The sequence below is a fragment of the Scardinius erythrophthalmus genome (genome assembly GCF_964197995.2).
Source record: "Scardinius erythrophthalmus genome assembly, chromosome: 8".
NCBI lineage: Eukaryota > Metazoa > Chordata > Actinopteri > Cypriniformes > Leuciscidae > Scardinius > Scardinius erythrophthalmus.
Window position 1 is genome coordinate 40,238,766 of NC_138228.1, and position 17,870 is coordinate 40,256,635.

Below are 17,870 nucleotides of genomic sequence, written 5' to 3' on the forward strand. Positions count from 1 at the left end.
GGAGGGGGGGTGGGGGGTGGTTGGAGGGAGGGAGGGAGGGAGGGGGGGGGTTGTCATGAATGAGCTGATTAATAACAGATATTTCTGGATATTTCTGATCCTAGGCTAAAATCTGAAGTCTTTGATCGTTAGTTTGACATGATCACCGACAGCCGATTAATGACCGTTGCAGTGTCAGAAGATTTGACTCATAGTCCTGCAGTGTGACTTCTCCTACAACAACTGTCAAATTGTCTTCGTTTTTCAAGACAAGCCATGAACAAAATTAACGTTAAATTTCTTTGTAGTCACCATTTCAATCCCGGGTGTAATGCAGCTCACATCACCGAACTTGTCATTGATTGTAAAACTCCGGATGAGTTTTCTTGCCTGCGTCAGTTTGTAAAGCGTCTTGACTGTCGTACAGTCTGACATTAATGACAACTGAGATCTTACAGTGTGACATGGCTTACACAGGGTAGCCGCGGGGTCTTAAAAGTCTTAAAAAGGTCTTAAATGTCATGTTCCTAAATTAAGGCCTTAAAAAGTCTTAAATTCCGTTGTCCAAGTCTTAATTTTTTAAACGAAGGTCTTAAATTTCATTATACTAGCCTATTTATTCAAAGTCAACCAGACTGCAACGCAAGGTGAAATGGGGGGAAAAACAACAACGACGTGAAAATTCAACAGGCAGGGCTCGAATTTCGGCTCGGTATTGCGCATAATTTTAATCATTCCCGCAGGTCTGCCATTTATAATTCGGGAAATTCCCGCAAACATTGATTCACTTTAGCATGTAGGTTGTATTAGTAAATTAATCCACACAGATTATAAAATCAAATCAGTCATTTTAAAACTGTCTGCGAGACGCAATTTCACAAACAGCGTGAGTGATTCAGCGGCGCTGCGTCTTCTATCTCTCGTGTCTCAAAATGGGTTGCACAAGGCAATCGTTAAGCGCGCTGCAGGCGGCGATAATACACTCTCGCGTTTCGAGAGTCGGGATAGACGGAATTGTCACTTGCATAATCGGGCCAGCCTTGCATCATGAGTAAGTAAAGTTTACCATTTGCACGTCTTTTTAAGTCTTACCAGTTTAAACATTCACGCGATTTTAAACTCTTCGGTACTTGCGCGCTGTCTGAGAGATGTTTTTTTTCTCTGCACACACACATAGAGTAAAGCCGCCTCACAAACAGCTCGCGGGTAACAAAAGTTGTTTTCCGTGGATTATATCCTTTAACAGTCAAAAACATGCGAAAATCCTGTCAATTTCGGTCTTGGTGATATCCTCTAAACACAGTCGGTTATGTCTTAAATAAGCATAAATCGCACGTGACCGTATAATGAAAACAGGATCCGTGCACTAGCTCTTAAAGGGACAGCAGCCGTATCGTGTCTGTCATAAATTTGGTTGTCAAAACAACAAAACATAGCTTTCATTTTAAGGAATCAGGATTAATAGCCTATGTATTTAATTTAGTCAGGACTAAAATACTACCCAGTGTTATTTTACATTTGATTACTTTATTCAGTCTCTGTGGTATTTCTGAATAATAGTGTTAGACCTAAGCAAAAACTTTTCTCTTTATTTCTCTTTATTGGTATCTTTATTCTATTGTATTTATTTGTACTACTTTTTTCAATTTAATTCAAAGATTGAAATCAAGCTTCCTTGAGTTGTGTAAATTCTTGAGAACAAAATGACCCCATTGTAAAAATGCAATGAGTGAGCATACATTTAGGTGAGATAAATGTAATTAAAAAAAAAGGAAGTCTAAACTCCCCCCTCAAATCCCCCCCCCCCCCCCCATAAGAATCACCTAAGGGGGGATTTCCCCCCCATTTTCCAAAATGAAATTCAGGCCCTGAACAGGGTTTAGCATAATGCCAGAGAACGTCTAATTTCTTGGAGTATTTCTTTATTTACCAAAAACATCACTTTGCAGTGTATTGTTCAATGAATTTTTTTTTATAATAAATGTATTTTTAATTAAAATGGGTGCGATGTAGGTCTTAATTTTCATTAAAGTGGTCTTAAAAAGGTCTTAAAGTCTTAAATTTGGGGTGATCAAACCTGGGGAAACCCTGTTACAGCGAGGATCATGTTCGTACAGTCTGACAAGGAACCATCTATAATAAATTGTACTATAATAAATCGCACAGTGTGCACCCGGCTTTAGCCCTGTGTCAAATTTACTTTTTAGTTTTTATTTATTCAAGATTTAGTCAACTAAGTGTGGGAATTTAAGTGTAGATTTAGTCTCTGAAAAGTCACATTTTCATCATGCTGCATAATGGTTAAACTGATAATGACAACTATTTTGCTTAAAATTATAATCGCAACGATTATTTTAGAATAATTTTTTTATATTTCATCAGAATTATTGCACTTCCATCGATAAGAGAACTCATACGCATGGTTTATTTGACGTCATCTAGTTTCCTGATTTATTATAAGCTATTTATCATATTAACACACTCTCTCTACATTATGGTAAAACAAGAAACTTATTTCAAAAATTTTAATTCACAGAATTCAAGAACACAGACTAGCTGAATGTCATTTTCATTTAAAGGGTTAGTTCAGCCAAACATGAAAATTCTGCCATCAGTCACTCAGCTTCATGTCATTCCAAACCTGTAAGACATTCGTTCATCTTCAGAACACAAATGAAGATCTTTTTGATGAAATTTGACAGCTTTCTGTCCCTCCATGACTGCCTACGCAACTACCACTTTCAAGCCACAGAAAGGTAGTAAAGACATTATTAAAGTAAGCCATGTGACTCCAGTGGTTTAACATTTTATAAAGCGGCGTGAGAGCTTTGTTTGCGCAAAAAACATAACACAGCACTTTATTAACAAAATATTCATCTCCAACGTGCGTTCAAGCAACACAACGTCTGATCATAAAAATTATCTGCAAGGTCACAAAGCTCAAAGTCTACAGGTATTTTATTTAACAGAATCCTCTTTTCAAGAACTACAACGAACGGCTCGTTCGTTGTAGTTCTAAACAAAAACCATGGTTTTGTGATCAATTACTGTATTTGCATTACCTTCGTTTTCCGACAAATATCACGATTAAATGGTGGGTAACATCTATAATGTATAAGAAAATTACAAGAAGCATATCACTCAAATGTCCTGTGAAATCCATGCTAGCTAAGTCTGTGCATGAAATCTCTTGTTCGTTAACATAGTCAGGGTCTGAATCTGGCTCGAATTGGTTTGAAATTGATGCCATCCTCAATATTTGCACTAGAGAAGAACTCAGTTATGAGTTATCGAAATTGGCATGTTTGAGCCAGACTGTGGAGAGAGGTGCTGTAGTAATGTAAAATCTGTGGAGAAAAAAAAGCTTTTTTTTTTGACAATCAAGCATGAAAACATTCCTAGTACACCCCAAAAACAAAATCAAGACTTTGTAAAAGGGCATAATAGGACCCCTTTAAAAGATAACCACCCAGATGGACGTTGACATAACTGTGTGTATTTGACCGTTCAGGCACAATAAGCCTAGAAAAAGAACACAATTCGGTACTCCGCAGGCGGCAAGCGCATGCACAGAAATGCACAGCCAGCCAGAATTGAGTTCTTTTTTTGTTGTATACTGCACTTTTAATAACTCTATTTAGTGATAACAAGCATATCATACTTTTTATTTTGTCATTCATCCATGTTTCTTAATTGCTTCTCCCGGTCCTTGGAACTTATATAAGATGGCAGGTGAGAAGTTCGCTTTCGCTGTTTAATTCATTTACATCATGTGCGTAACATTTCTATCCTCGTGAAAATAATGCATTGCAACTTTAGGGATAACTAAATTAGATTACTCTGTTTTTGTGAGACCTGTTAATTTTTGTGATTATTTTGTGGCAAAAATGACAAATTATGCAGGATCGCAAAAATTTGCACTTCAAAAATAATCTTACTAACCCCAAACAGTGTAATGTGGGATATACCCTTGAAGTATTTTTTTTTTTAAACAATCATTGCTCAAGTTTGCAGACAATTGTTCATGTCAGAAGAAATTATAAACAAAAATTGGCAGATGCATGTGATCTAAACAGTGCTTGGTTATCTAACAGCTGTATAAAACATTAAATAAAATATTCAGTGAAAAACCGCAATCAACTATTGAATTACTGTAATGCATAAAAAAAGTACAGATAACCGTAAACGTGTAATAAATGCATAGATAAATGCACAAGTCGTGTAGTTAGTCTGTCACTGCCGTTCTTTGGTCTCTTGGTTAAACAGTTTAGTTTTGACGAGTTCTTTTGGCATCTGTAGTTAAATGTTTTTGTTCACTTTTCAGGGATAAGATAAAGGCTTGGATAAAGGAACAAGCCAGTAAGTTTGTGGAGCGTTACTTTAATTCTGAAAGCGTGGATGGAAGCAACCCTGCCCTGAATGTCCTGCAAAGACTCTGCAATGCCACAGAACAGTTGAACTTGCAGGTAACCCTTAGACACATAGTTAACATTTGTAGCCATTATAAAGCAGTTAATATGCCAGTTCTGTCATGCTGCTGAATGTATTTTATTACCGCTGAAACAATTTGCAAGTGATAACTATTTATTATGCTGTTTATCACTTTTTAATGTGTACAGTTTAGAAAGAAATGCACGTTTGTTTGGTTTTGTCATCCAATGGAAATGATTCATTCTCCAAAACTGTTTTCATGTGTGTTTCAGGTTGACAGTGGTGTAGAGTGTCTAGAGGAGATAAGCAATATTGTATCTGAATCGGACGTGTCCTCCTTCGAGATCCAGCACAGTGGGCTTGTGAAGCAACTGTTGTTGTATCTGACATCAAATAGCGAACGGGACACTGTCAGTAGAGATGAGAGAATCAAGAGGTTCCTGCATGTGTTCTTCGGCTGCCCGGTTAGTCAGACTGCCAACTGCTGTGTGTTTTTTGTTTGTTTTTTTGTCTTTATTGGATAGGACAGTCCTACGCAAGAGTTCTATGCTCTAGTCTAGTGTCTCAGGAGTTGCAGAGGGCTGATTTGGGTCTTTGGAGAGGAAGTCTGTCTCTCCAACCCTAAAGGCTCTGACAACTGCTGTGATGGTTACACTTGAAAAGACAAATACAGCTTCCTGTCTTTCACATTGCTGATTTCCCTTCCTTTCCTCCAAAAACCATCAATGCTATTACTACTAGCTGGCACAGCTTACCATAAAAAAGCATTGCTGACACAATTTATTTACACACATGGTGCTTACAGAAATATTGAATGCATTTACACATTGGCTGTTTCAGTATGAATGAAAATTATATAAGGAGAGACAGCAAGGCAACTAGGTTTTTTAACAGTGCTAAGGTGTTACTTTTCTTTGAGCGCTGAATGTATTTGACACATTAATTGGGCTAAAGTTTTATTTTTATAGTTGTCACTGGTGTAATCAGTGTGACTTATTGTTTATGTGATTCAGATACCAGGGCAGGAACCTCTGGGGCGTTTGGACCCAACAGAGAATGGCCCACTGCTATCTCTGGTGCACAAGATGAACAACTGCCTTAGTCAGATGGAACAGTTTCCTGTTAAAGTGCATGATTTTCCCAGTGGGAATGGTAATGGAAGCAGGTAATGCCCCTGACTTATCTTCTCTGATGTTCTTGTTGCTGTAAATAAATCCAGATACAATTAATTATTTGTAACAAAAAAATGAGTTTGGCTTTTGTGCAAAAAACAGTTGCTTTAAAACTGTTGATTTAAAAAGATTAAAATGGTACACTTTTTTAAAATAAATAAATAAATATATATAACCTTATAACAAACCTTATTTACTTGCTTTATGCTTTATGCAAATGTATGTTTATTATTGAAACCATAGTCAACGTAGAGCATGAAGACGAGACATGTTTCAAAGGTCATAGATGTTTTTCAAAGAACTTGTTCATGTCTATTAGACACATGTAGAAAGAACAAAGAAATACCAGGTTCCCATTACTTCTCTTTCTTTGCACTGAGCAATTTACTCAGCTCTTCTGAAAATGCAAAATGTACATTTATTAATTATTATTACATTAGTTTGTGTCTCTCTGTGCCCATTTTGATGAAGCTAAATCCTCAATAAAACTGTTTTCATTGGTATATTTTACTGTTTCTGTTGTCAAACAACGGAATGAATATGAAATGGTGACTGAAATGCGACCCATTAAGACATAACCAGCTCTCACTTCCAAGATGTTAATCTGCACAAAAACACTGATAATCGAGCCGTCGTCTGATGAAATCAAATACACATAAGATAAAGACAATATCTGTGCCGTGATTTCGGCTACACTTGCATGTAAAATTAGAGAAGCAACATAATATCTGTTTAACTGAATTAAAGCGCTGCTCCTCTCTGCAGCGCGAGACGCCGAGAGAGAGAGAGAAACCGGTAGATTCTCAGAAACTAAATAAGGTTTGGGCGCTTTTTTGAAGGGAAAAATCGCTAAAGGGGTCTGCAGTGTCGCTAAGTTGGCAACACTGTGTATCTCTATTTCTCCAACTAGGGGTTGGGCCACGGGTCAAACAGAAAATACGCGCTGTGTTAATCACGCATTAAAAAAATTAGTGCCGTTAATATGATTTTGAGCTAACTTTGACAGCACTTGTATATTTAAGTGCAGTAATTTCACTTAATTGACATTTAATAGGTAATTTTCATTGCCATTTACGTGAAATTGCTGAACTTAAATATACAAGCTTGATAAAAATTATTCTAGAAGAAAATTTCAGATGGCACTTAGAGGCTTTTGCATCTGAACTCTTCATATATATATCTTTTTATCTCATGCTAATTGTTATTCTTTTGTGTTTGCAGGGGTTCACAAGCCCTTAAGTTCTTTAACACCCATCAGCTGAAGTGCCAGCTGCAGAGACACCCAGACTGCACCAATGTCAAGCAGTGGAAGGGTGGGCCGGTCAAAATTGACCCCTTGGCTCTGGTACAGGCCATCGAGAGATACCTCGTGGTTAGAGGTATAAACACAAGAATGTGAACATGATGTTCTCAGTTCTCTGGTTTCTGAGTTCTCAGATAAAATGTTTGGTTTTTGCTGTCTCCGCAGGGTATGGAAGGATCAGGGAGGAGGATGAAGACAGTGATGATGATGGTTCCGATGATGAGATTGATGAATCTTTGGTGCGGAAGTTTTTTCTTCTTCCATGAATTTCTTCCTTGTAGTCTGTGTGCTGAGTATAGTATGCAGTTATTTTGTATATAATAATCATATGGCCTACTAAATTTGTTGTAAATTGCACATTTTTGCAGAGCATGGAAAATATTTTTCCACACAATTTTCATTTACTATTTTTAAATTGGAGAAAAAAGTAACATTGTGCAGGCTATTCTGTATAGTTTTCTTATAGTATTCCATTTTGAACTTGGCCATAGTGTACACTACTGAAAGTGTCCTAGAAGACTAGTGAAGTGTTCTCTTTCTCCAAATTAATATTGTGAACTGTTTTCCAAAGGCTGCCCAGTTCTTGAATTCTGGGAGTGTACGTCACAGGCTACAGTTCTACATAGGAGAGCACCTGCTGCCATACAACATGACTGTTTATCAGGCCGTCAGGCAGTTCAGCTTACAGGCCGAGGAGGAGAGAGAGAGCACAGATGATGAAGCAAACCCTCTGGGACGTGCTGGCATCTGGACCAAAACACACACTATATGGTACACAATTTGAATGCCATTCTCTCGCAAATTACACATTGAGTAATTTATTGGGCCAATTCCATAAAAACGGTATGTCTGTTACCCTGTTTTTGCCCTTTCTTGTATTCAAAGTGTATGTAAATATGTATATCTGTGTGTGTGTATGTGGATATTACAGGTATAAGCCAGTAAGAGAGGATGAGGAGGGCTGTAAAGACGCTGTTGGAGGGAAGAGGGGTCGTGCACAAACGGCTCCCACTAAAACCTCCCCTCGAAATGCCAAAAAACAAGACGAACTGTGGCATGGTAGGAAGAATGTGTGAAGTTTACCAATAACCTACAAACGACAAAATGTGCTGGAATTTAATATGGAACTGCACAGGAATTTGTCTTTATTCAGACTATGGAGTTTTTGTGTGTTTTCAGAGGGTGTGTGTCCTAGTGTGACAAACGCATTAGAGTCATACCTCATTTGTGGTCCTCCAGAGGGCATCACTTTTGATGACCCTTCCATGGAGGTGATTCTGCTGCTGAGGGTCTTGCACTCCATCAGTAGATACTGGTTCTTCCTGTACAACGTGAGTACCTCGGTGTTTGAGAACACTTCATAACAACTAAAGCACAGAGTTACAGTAACAATACACACTCTAGCAGTGTGATTCTCATATATTACAAAAAAATTGTTTTGCATAAAAAAATAAAGCTTGTTTTTGCCCATTATGATCTCTTTTTTTGCATTATAACATTTCATAAATTATTTATTTAGATATATTTTTATTTTAGATATAATTAAATATTGCATTTATTTTTATTTATTGCAGTTGTTATTTTTAATTATTTATTGTAATTGAGTACTTTTGATAAAATCATTATTACAGTAGTTTAATTGCTGTAATTACATTGATTACATCAGGTGCATTACAATATCTTAAAAAATATATTTAAAAAAAAATCAGTTTACTGTTTTACCTTCTTATACTTTTATCTCTCTTTGTCCCAGAATGCTGCATGTAAGGAGATCATTTCCACTGGTGAATTTATTAACAGTAAACTGACCGCAAAGGCCAACAGACAGTTGCAGGATCCACTAGTCATCATGACAGGAAACATCCCGACCTGGCTCACTGAGCTCGGCAAGACATGGTACTGCAAATTCTTTATTTTTTAATTTTTTTCAGAGTCTCTTGTTCTGTACCGTTAACACTTCTAATCTTCTCTCCTCTAGTCCGTTCTTCTTCCCATTTGACACACGGCAGATGCTCTTCTACGTGACTGCGTTTGACCGTGATCGTGCCATGCAACGTCTGCTTGACACCAACCCCGAGATTAACCAGTCTGACTCACAAGACAGCCGTGTCGCTCCACGCCTTGACAGGAAGAAGGTTGCCTTAAAATTCCTGTTTAAGCATTTCATGCTGTAATTGTTCCAAATGTTCCATAGCTGTAGTGTTTTCACAAACTAGTATCTAACTTTCTCTTTCTCTTTTGTTTTGTTTGTGTAGAGAACGATAAACCGTGATGAGCTCCTGAAGCAAGCGGAGTCAGTAATGCAAGATCTCGGGAGTTCCAGAGCCATGCTGGAAATTCAGTATGAGAATGAGGTATGCATGACTGACGATTAGGCTAGAAACATCATTTCTAAAAATACAGACACTAATTCTTGGCCAGTCCATTTCATACATATTGTTTGTACACATACATTCTGTGTGTTCTTACATTACTCTATACATAGTTCCCACATGACGTCACAACATACGGGCATTTGCCGACCCGGCGCCATTTCTGAGGGCAGAACACAACATTCTTACAATGCAGAACATGAGAAGAAGAAGCTGAAACGGAAATTTTGTGATTAAAAAGTAAAAATGGTCATCTCCTGCTGGGTTAATGGATGTTCCAATCGTGCCGGAGGTTCAGTTAAATTTAGTTTTTTAGCATTTGCCGACCCGGCGCCATTTCTGTGGGCAGAACAATAGTAGAAGAAGCTGAAGCGAGTTAATTTCGTGATTAAAAAGTGAAAATGGTGATCTCCTGCTGGGTCAATGGATGTTTAAATCGTGTCGGAGGTTCAGTTAAATTTGGATTTTACAGTATACCCGTCATTAGACTTCATGAATGTGAGAAGACTAAGCTTTTGTCAGAACAACGACGGAGGTTATGGCTGGCGAGGATAAACAGGAAAGAAACTCCCTCAAAACACGAATTTGTTGTTTTTTATTGCGAGTTTACACAAATATAAGTTAACACTTTGCAGTTTGAATTATGTCCTGTATGAACAAAATGACGAGATATTAAAAACATACAAAAACAACATTGTTTCCACTGTTCGATCGCGCCCGCGACTCTCTCACTCTCACACACACACACACTCACACACACACATTCCAGCACGGCAATCTCAGATTATGTCCCTAAAGAACCCGCATATAAAGTAGTTCCGCATTACATTAATTAATTTGCACGCGAGTTTTATTTATTTTCATACGTGTATATTCATATTCATGCACATATTTCCAGGCTCGGAATTGCTCACATTTATTAAAACTCCTAGCCAATACCAGATAATGGCACACATGATAATACTGTATCTGAGGCAAAGCTGCATAATCAGTGCTCAATGCTTCCTTTGTTAGCGCATACGGATCCACACCATTTATGACTGAAATTTTCGCATTGTACCTCTCTCTGTCTTGTGTTAATAGAGTCTCTTTATAATCTCTGTCGTTTTGTCTCTTCATGATTTTCGTAACATTATAAATGGAAAGAAATATTCGAAATTTGCTTGTAAAACTCATAGACAGTATGGTAAAACATTGTAAACACTGCAGCTTTTGCCCTCAAAGATGGCGTCTCCGGGGAGGTCACGTGACATTAATTGGCCTGTGGGAACTATGTATTACAGTAACAAACATTAGTGCCAAGAGGGCCTTTAAATTCTGCGGATGTGTTGTTATTCTGGTAGCTTGCTATAAACAAGCTGATAGTTTAACTTGTTCAGCAAGGTTCTGTTCATGCTACTACTCTGCCATGACAGTAGTACACGAAAGCGAAAACTGATTATTATGCAAATACCGCTTTGGCACCCAGTCAGAATGCAGTGTACCTGACCTGTCATCAAAATCATTCCAATACATTTAGAATGCAGAATTCTTCTGTGAAATCAAACCAAACCTGTGGAGCTAGCAGCAGTTGTGCTCATGTACTTGTGTATGTTTCTACCCTAAAACATTCATCAGTCTCATGTCCCAAAGGTTTTGTTTGCACTGTCAATTCAAATACAAATATATATATGTATATGTGTATATCTGACTAGTTTTATTGTGATCAGTTTAGTTCTTGTGTAATTAGTTTAGTTTTAGTCTGAACCACACAAAAAACACCCACATCTGATTTTGCATAACCAATCCAAATCACATTTATATATAATTGCCTCTACTGAAAGACCCAGACCCATGAGTGTGCTTGTAAAATAACAGAGCCAACAGTCGATTTATAAAAACAAGTGTGTCCGTTTCTACATGGAGTCCACTTTTCTGTCAGTGTTGTTTGATCTGTTATGTCTGTCTTCTCTCTGTCTCTCAGGTGGGAACAGGTCTCGGTCCTACGCAAGAGTTCTATGCTCTGGTGTCTCAGGAGTTGCAGAGGGCTGATTTGGGTCTTTGGAGAGGAGAGGAAGTCTCTCTCTCCAACCCTAAAGGTAACTGTCATATATTTGTCAAAATAAATTTGAGCCCTGTTTCCAGTGTAATGCAAATATCATTTTACTGCTGTTCACTAAGTTTGTTTTTTCTCTGTTTGTCCTGCCCCTCTCTCTCTCTCTCTCTCTCTCTCTCTCTCTCTCTCTCACTCTCACTCTCACTCTCACTCTCTCTCTCTCTCTCTCTCTCTCTCTCTCTCTCTCTCTCTCTCTCTCTCTCTCTCTCTCTCTCTCTCCCTCTCTCTCCCTCTCTCTCTCTCTCTCTCTCTCTCTCTCTCTCTCTCTCTCTCTCTCTCTCTCTCACATACACACTCACACACACTCTGTCTTGGAGCAGGGAGTCAGGAGGGTACCAAGTATATGTTCAGTTCCAGGGGTTTGTTTGCTGTACCGTTTGGACGAACTACCAAACCAGCTCACATCGCCAAGATCAAAATGAAGTTTCGTTTTCTTGGGAAACTCATGGCTAAAGCGATCATGGACTTCAGATTGGTATGTTTACTCTAATTGTGAACGTTTTCCAGAATCTCTGTGTGAAAGATACGTTACTAGATCTTGATGCTGGGAACAAATTTTCTGGCTTGAATGCACACCAGGGCCAGAACGCCAGTTTTGTTTTAGTATAATTGAGATATTATTTTTATTAGTAGTGTTTTCAATTGATTAAAAAAAAAAATTCTGTAATTAATCACACCCAACATTAAAGTTTTTAATATTTTAAATTGTAATTATTTCACATTTAATCTCCAAATTAATGTAGAAACAACATACAGTAGCCTATATTTTAAATGTTTGTTTAATGGCATCTTTTTTTTTTTAAATAAGGCCAGTATCACCGATACCAATACTACTACTGATGTCTCTATGAAATTGATTTCTTCTAAATTTTAGCCATTAATTACAGGCATTCAACATTACAGTATAATTAAAAGCTATTAATTTGAACATTTAGGCTTTAAAAAAATATATAACTATTAATTTAAGTGAATTTAAAACAATCTTCACATAAACCCATTCAAATAAATGCCGCATTTACCTGTGCTATTCAATATATCGGGACTCAATTTTGTCTATTGGCCTATTCAGACTGGTTCAGACTTCTACTTGCCCTGCCAAAATGCACAAAAAGTTTTCAGTTTTAGTTCATCAAGTTAAACAATGAAAACAAGAACAAAATGCAGGAATAAAATATATTTATAATTTTATATCAGGTTCCGTTTATAACGTAATGAAAATTGTTATTTTTTAAAGTTTTAGTAAATTATGACACGCCTCATTCACACAGAACGCTCTTTTAGGCAGTTTTACAGAATCAAAGTGTGAACGTGGCAACTGTCTGTATGAACTATTTAATTTTGTTGGTTTTACCCCAGACACAACAAATTATACTATATATATTATATTATATTGTATAATTTTGTTAATTGATGTGTTTTTTTTGTTTGTTTTTTTTGTCTCCAGTTGGACTTGCCTCTAGGTTTGCCATTCTATAAGTGGATGCTGAGGCACGAGTCCTCCATCAGCTCTCATGACCTTGTTAACATTGATCCTGGTGTCGCCAAATCCATCCAGCACTTGGAGGACATCATCCGCCAGAAGAAGAGAATAGAGCAGGACCGATCACATGTGAGCTCTGACCCCTAACCTCTACATAAACACAACCATTCAAAGACATGAAACGCACACTTCAGTGATGACGCATACAAATGACATTTCTAAAAACTAACGGACATCTGCAATGTTCTTTGTTTATTGTATCTGTCTGTATTTGTTAGACGCGGGAGACCCTGCAGCAGGCCTTGGAGAGTCTCAACATGAACGGCTGCTCGGTGGAAGATCTGGGGCTGGACTTCACTCTGCCTGGATTCCCTAACATAGAGTTGAAAAAAGGGGGCAAAGACGTGCCAGTCACCATTCACAACCTGGAGGAATACCTCAGAGTAGGGGACCGAATAACATGACACGTCACATCATTGGTGTAGTCTGAATGAACCACTCTAACTTCATTGCCTCTTGCTCCACCTGTCTGTAGTTGGTGGTCTACTGGACTCTCAATGAGGGCGTCTCCCGGCAGTTTGAGTCGTTTAGGGAAGGATTTGAGTCTGTCTTTCCTCTGCAGCACCTGCAGTACTTTTATCCTGAAGAGGTCAGTGCTTTCACTTCTATTCATTCAATAGTTCACTTTAAGAGACAAGCACTAAAGGTGCTAACCTACCTATTTTAAAAGGGTCATGAATTGAGAAATAAAATTTTCCCTGATCTTTTGACATATAAAGAGGTACTATTTAAAACATTAAAACGTCTAAACATCAAAATGTCCTCTTAAACCAAAAACAAAGGAAACCAAGCTGCCAAAATGACCTAGATATTGACCGAACAGTAATGCAGCAATATTTAAGAAAGCATGATGATTCTAATGTCTAATCTGTGATTGTTTTGCTGTGAAGGATTCTTGTGCAGTCAGACATTATTTGTCACCAAAATCATTTACAATCAAGTAAATCAAGCCAGTGACGAAATGGTTACACAAAACTTCACACTGTTCTTGTTAATAACATAGAAAACATTTGGTATTTATAGGGAAGCACCAATACCACTTTTTCCAGAACAAGTCCGATACCGATACTTTCAACTTTGGTACTTGCCGATACTGATACTTGTATTTTCATTGCATTTCAAATTTTTTTAAATATTGGGTAGAGAAACCAAAAGAAAATGAATCATATTAGTTGGCTTAATTTGTTTAGCAAATCTATATTTCCTTCAGTTATTTTCATGCTTAATTAAGCCTGAGTTTCTGTTAATTTCATTCTATTTTATCATCTTTCATTTACTAGAATAGCGCATATTTAGAGCAGCTCCAGCAGGGCTCAGTGCTGAGGATTGGGTCAGCGGTTCAAATGTTTAGATACCAGTGAAATATCATAATTATCTTTTCCAATTTTGATTATATAAAAACTACTAGCCTAATTAATGTAAATTTCACCAAGATGGGCATTTTTACTTAATTTTGTTATTTTGTCTCTGAAAGAGAAATCAGTTCAGTATTCGTGCTCTGTCTGAGACAGCAGCAAACACTGAGATGCGGGTTTCAGGGCGTGCACTTCGGTTCATGAAAATCCTTGACCTGGGAATGTCCTGTAATAATGTAGGGAACCACTCGCTATACATAAATCACGTTAACAGTTCATGTTTTACTTGCATGTATGATTTAGTTTTAATCTAAATGTCACCTGTGCTGAGTAAACGATCAGCAATCAAGAGCATTCAACATAAGTTATCTCTCTCTCTCTACCGTCAGTTATCGTTATAGTTTCTTTGCCATTGACATTCGACCGAATTACAAACTTTCCACTTATGTCTGTGAAAAAGGGATGTGCGCTCGTGTTACTATGTTGTTTAATATTCCACTAATTAGATCATTTACTTCATAGAAAGCCTTCTTTCCCACCCCATTATACTCTGTCGTCAGTGTTTCTTTGTCTGGACACAAACACTGCACACATGCTGCGTGGTATCAGTTGTTGGTATCATTATACCAACGGTGACTATGAGTACACAATCGCAATATCGGTGCATCCCTTGTTATTTAAATAGATTAAATTAAATTATATACAGAAAGCAATCAAAGAATGCTCCCTTTATAATCGCCGGAGGTGTCGATCACTTCAGCAGCGCAAGCTCTCACCAAAACTCACATTATAATCAACGCTGTCTACTCTGCACAAATCTCTTATTTACATCATGCTTGTGCTGTGTTAGTTATAATGAAAGCATTTGGAAGAGTGCAGAAATCATGTTGCAATGGTGAGGTCATTGCATTCGTGTGCTCGACAGACGTATGAAACGGGAACGGTTCTAGATATAATGTTATCAACAACACTTTTGTAAATTAATCTTGGCAGCTGTAAGGTTTCAAAAGTGTTCCAGTCATAGCAGTGGGCATCGCTTTATTTCTTGTGTGTGCTCTCCCTTTACAGCTGGATCAGTTGTTATGTGGCAGTAAGTCAGAGTCCTGGGATGTGAAGACACTAATGGAGTGCTGCAGACCAGACCACGGCTACACACACGACAGGTATATAATCACACCGGCATGCTCATACTAAAGACTGCAATACTTTCGCCCAGATTTACAGTCTGGAGGAGACGCCGCTAGTTGCATAGTCTGAGCCAGTCAGAGCTGACAAATTCAGCAGGAAATCACACAGTGTGATAGACAAAGACTTTGATTCTCTCTAGCTTCAGAATCCAGTGTTTCATATTTTGAGTCGGTTTTAGAACACGTTTTGTATTTACTTGTCATGCATCTTCTAGCCTGTAGCCATCCTCAGTCATGCACGAGTGTCAGTTTTTCCTCTGTTACCATTTACTAAGTGTGTGATGCATTGTTGTAAAATCTATTCAGATTTTTAACATTACTGGTGTGAATCTTGAGACAAAACAAAGGCACTGACAGTTTAGTCTGAGACCAGGCTTAAACCGGGGGTTAGTGTATTTCAGCCTTAATAACAAAACCAGTAGATGCGTAATCACAACTTGCATTATAATCAGACAAACTGTAATTAACATCCCTGGCTGTATGAACGACAGAACTTTTGTTGTGTTTGTCTGTAGCCGTGCAGTGCGGTTCCTGTTTGAGGTGCTGAGCAGTTTTGATGCGGAGCAGCAGAGACTTTTCCTGCAGTTTGTCACAGGGAGCCCCAGACTTCCTGTCGGAGGTGCGCAACAGTTTCAATCATTGGGGTTTGGTGTGATTTTTGTGGTCTCAACAGCGGAGGATCAGCTTTCAGAGAGATGTTCCCAGGTAACGCGGCCTCTGTCTTTGCTTCCTTTCAGGATTCCGGAGTTTGAACCCTCCCCTCACCATCGTTCGGAAGACGTTCGAGTCGACGGAGAACCCAGACGACTTCCTCCCGTCGGTGATGACGTGTGTGAACTACCTGAAACTGCCGGATTACTCCAGCATCGAGATCATGCGCGAGAAACTGTTGATTGCTGCGCGCGAGGGCCAGCAGTCTTTCCATCTGTCTTGATCTCACCTCCTGCACCCTCACACTCAAAATGGCCTTCAATCAACTCACTGCAGAACCACACAAATCGTGACTTCTTCCTTTAGAGTTGCTCTTCCTATTTCATTTCCCCCTTTTTCATTTCTTTTTTTTTTTAAACACCCACATTGAGGCAAAATATGTACAGCCTACTTGTTTAAAGAAAAGCAGCTTGCAGAAACTAAACAATAGAACACAAGAGACTTCCTTTTGACTCCTAAACAGGAGGAAAGGGTGTTACGCGACTCATCAGATTTCAAAAAAAGAAAAGAAAAACATTTTTTAAAGAAATGTTTAAAAAAATAAAACACTTCAGAGCAGATTATTAAAATATATCAGTAGTTGAGAGATGTTCAATCTGAAAAAAAGAGGAGAAAAACCTGGGTGACATTTTAAATCTTGCATTGCTGTCTGATGTATCAAGAATAAAGGGATGTTTTTTTTTTCTCTACTGGTGAATGACATCTTCACTGTGTGTTCCTGTTGGGGAGGGGGCATTCATCAAGCCGCCGAGGGTTCCTATAGCTCCAAAGATCATTTGTACAGACAAACATTTGCAGATTTTGCTTATTCGACACATTTGATAGAATAGCTGTGTGCTCTCCTGCCCAGTTTCCCCTCTGTTCTGTACTATACCCCCGGAGTCTTGTTGCATTTTGGTTCCATTTCATTTATTTCTCTTTTTCCTCTTGTGTTACTTTCCCCCTCCTTTTTATTTGAAAGGGTTTTTGAACGTGTAAAAGAGTTCCAGTTGGTTGAATGCGGGTAGTGTTGGAAGTGTAGTATCTTTATAATATTATTATTATTATTATAATTATTATTATTATTATTGTTTTTTTTTTGTTTTTGTTTTTTTTTAACCCAAGTTGAAATTGTTTTCTGGCCGACATTTCACATAGTGTCAGCTCCATGTTGAAAAGATGTATCCATTGAGTTGGGTAAATAGACTCCTATATGGTTATAGTAGTGTGCCTCTGCTGGACTTCTGGGAACTTGAGGTCTTTAATGATGGGCCTGCTGAAGTTGCTTGGCTGATGAAGCCGGGCTTTAATCCCATAATGTAGCTGAGCACAAGAAATTCATTTAAAAGAATTGGCTGGTCTTATTTTATGGTTTCATGGCCAGATTGCATTTCAAAAAGAAAAAAAGAAAAAAAAAAAGTTCATTAAATAAAATAAAGTTTATATGCAGGTTTCACACCCGGTTTGAGGTGGGATTGTCTGCTTTTTTTTTATTTTCTATTGTTTCTTTTTTTCCTCTTGCTGTAGTTTATTTTTGCACTGCTGGCTTGGAACAAACCGTGGTGTGCACTGCAGTCTGTGGCCAGGAGGAGGCGCTGCTGTGCGCTCTCCTGTCCTCATTGTTCATGTGCTGGTTTCTAAGATCTGCAATAATTTACTGCATCAGGTTCATGTTTTTACCTGAACATAAATAAAGTAATTGTTTGACTCAGCCTGTCCTTTTACTGACCAAGCTGTAGTTTGTGT

General features: G+C 38.1%; 1 protein-coding gene across 6 annotated transcripts in view; it reads left to right on the forward strand.

The window, feature by feature from the left end:
• Positions 1-16,840, forward strand: part of trip12 (thyroid hormone receptor interactor 12) — a 72,013-nt gene extending 55,173 nt beyond the window's left edge. For 3 of the 6 annotated variants that reach the window (XM_081372248.1, XM_081372250.1, XM_081372253.1), the window contains 19 exons: positions 4,304-4,445; positions 4,683-4,874; positions 5,424-5,575; positions 6,804-6,961; positions 7,051-7,124; positions 7,457-7,656; positions 7,817-7,944; positions 8,065-8,216; positions 8,639-8,781; positions 8,864-9,020; positions 9,141-9,239; positions 11,221-11,335; positions 11,670-11,827; positions 12,797-12,961; positions 13,111-13,275; positions 13,368-13,481; positions 15,316-15,410; positions 15,950-16,053; positions 16,172-16,840. In XM_081372248.1, the coding sequence (XP_081228374.1) occupies positions 4,304-4,445; positions 4,683-4,874; positions 5,424-5,575; positions 6,804-6,961; positions 7,051-7,124; positions 7,457-7,656; positions 7,817-7,944; positions 8,065-8,216; positions 8,639-8,781; positions 8,864-9,020; positions 9,141-9,239; positions 11,221-11,335; positions 11,670-11,827; positions 12,797-12,961; positions 13,111-13,275; positions 13,368-13,481; positions 15,316-15,410; positions 15,950-16,053; positions 16,172-16,368 (2,710 nt within the window). In that variant the 3' untranslated portion in view covers positions 16,369-16,840. The remainder of the gene's footprint in view (positions 1-4,303; positions 4,446-4,682; positions 4,875-5,423; positions 5,576-6,803; positions 6,962-7,050; positions 7,125-7,456; positions 7,657-7,816; positions 7,945-8,064; positions 8,217-8,638; positions 8,782-8,863; positions 9,021-9,140; positions 9,240-11,220; positions 11,336-11,669; positions 11,828-12,796; positions 12,962-13,110; positions 13,276-13,367; positions 13,482-15,315; positions 15,411-15,949; positions 16,054-16,171) is intronic. The other 3 variants (XM_081372249.1, XM_081372251.1, XM_081372252.1) reach the window with 1 other exon arrangement.
• Positions 16,841-17,870: the final 1,030 nt, after the last annotated feature.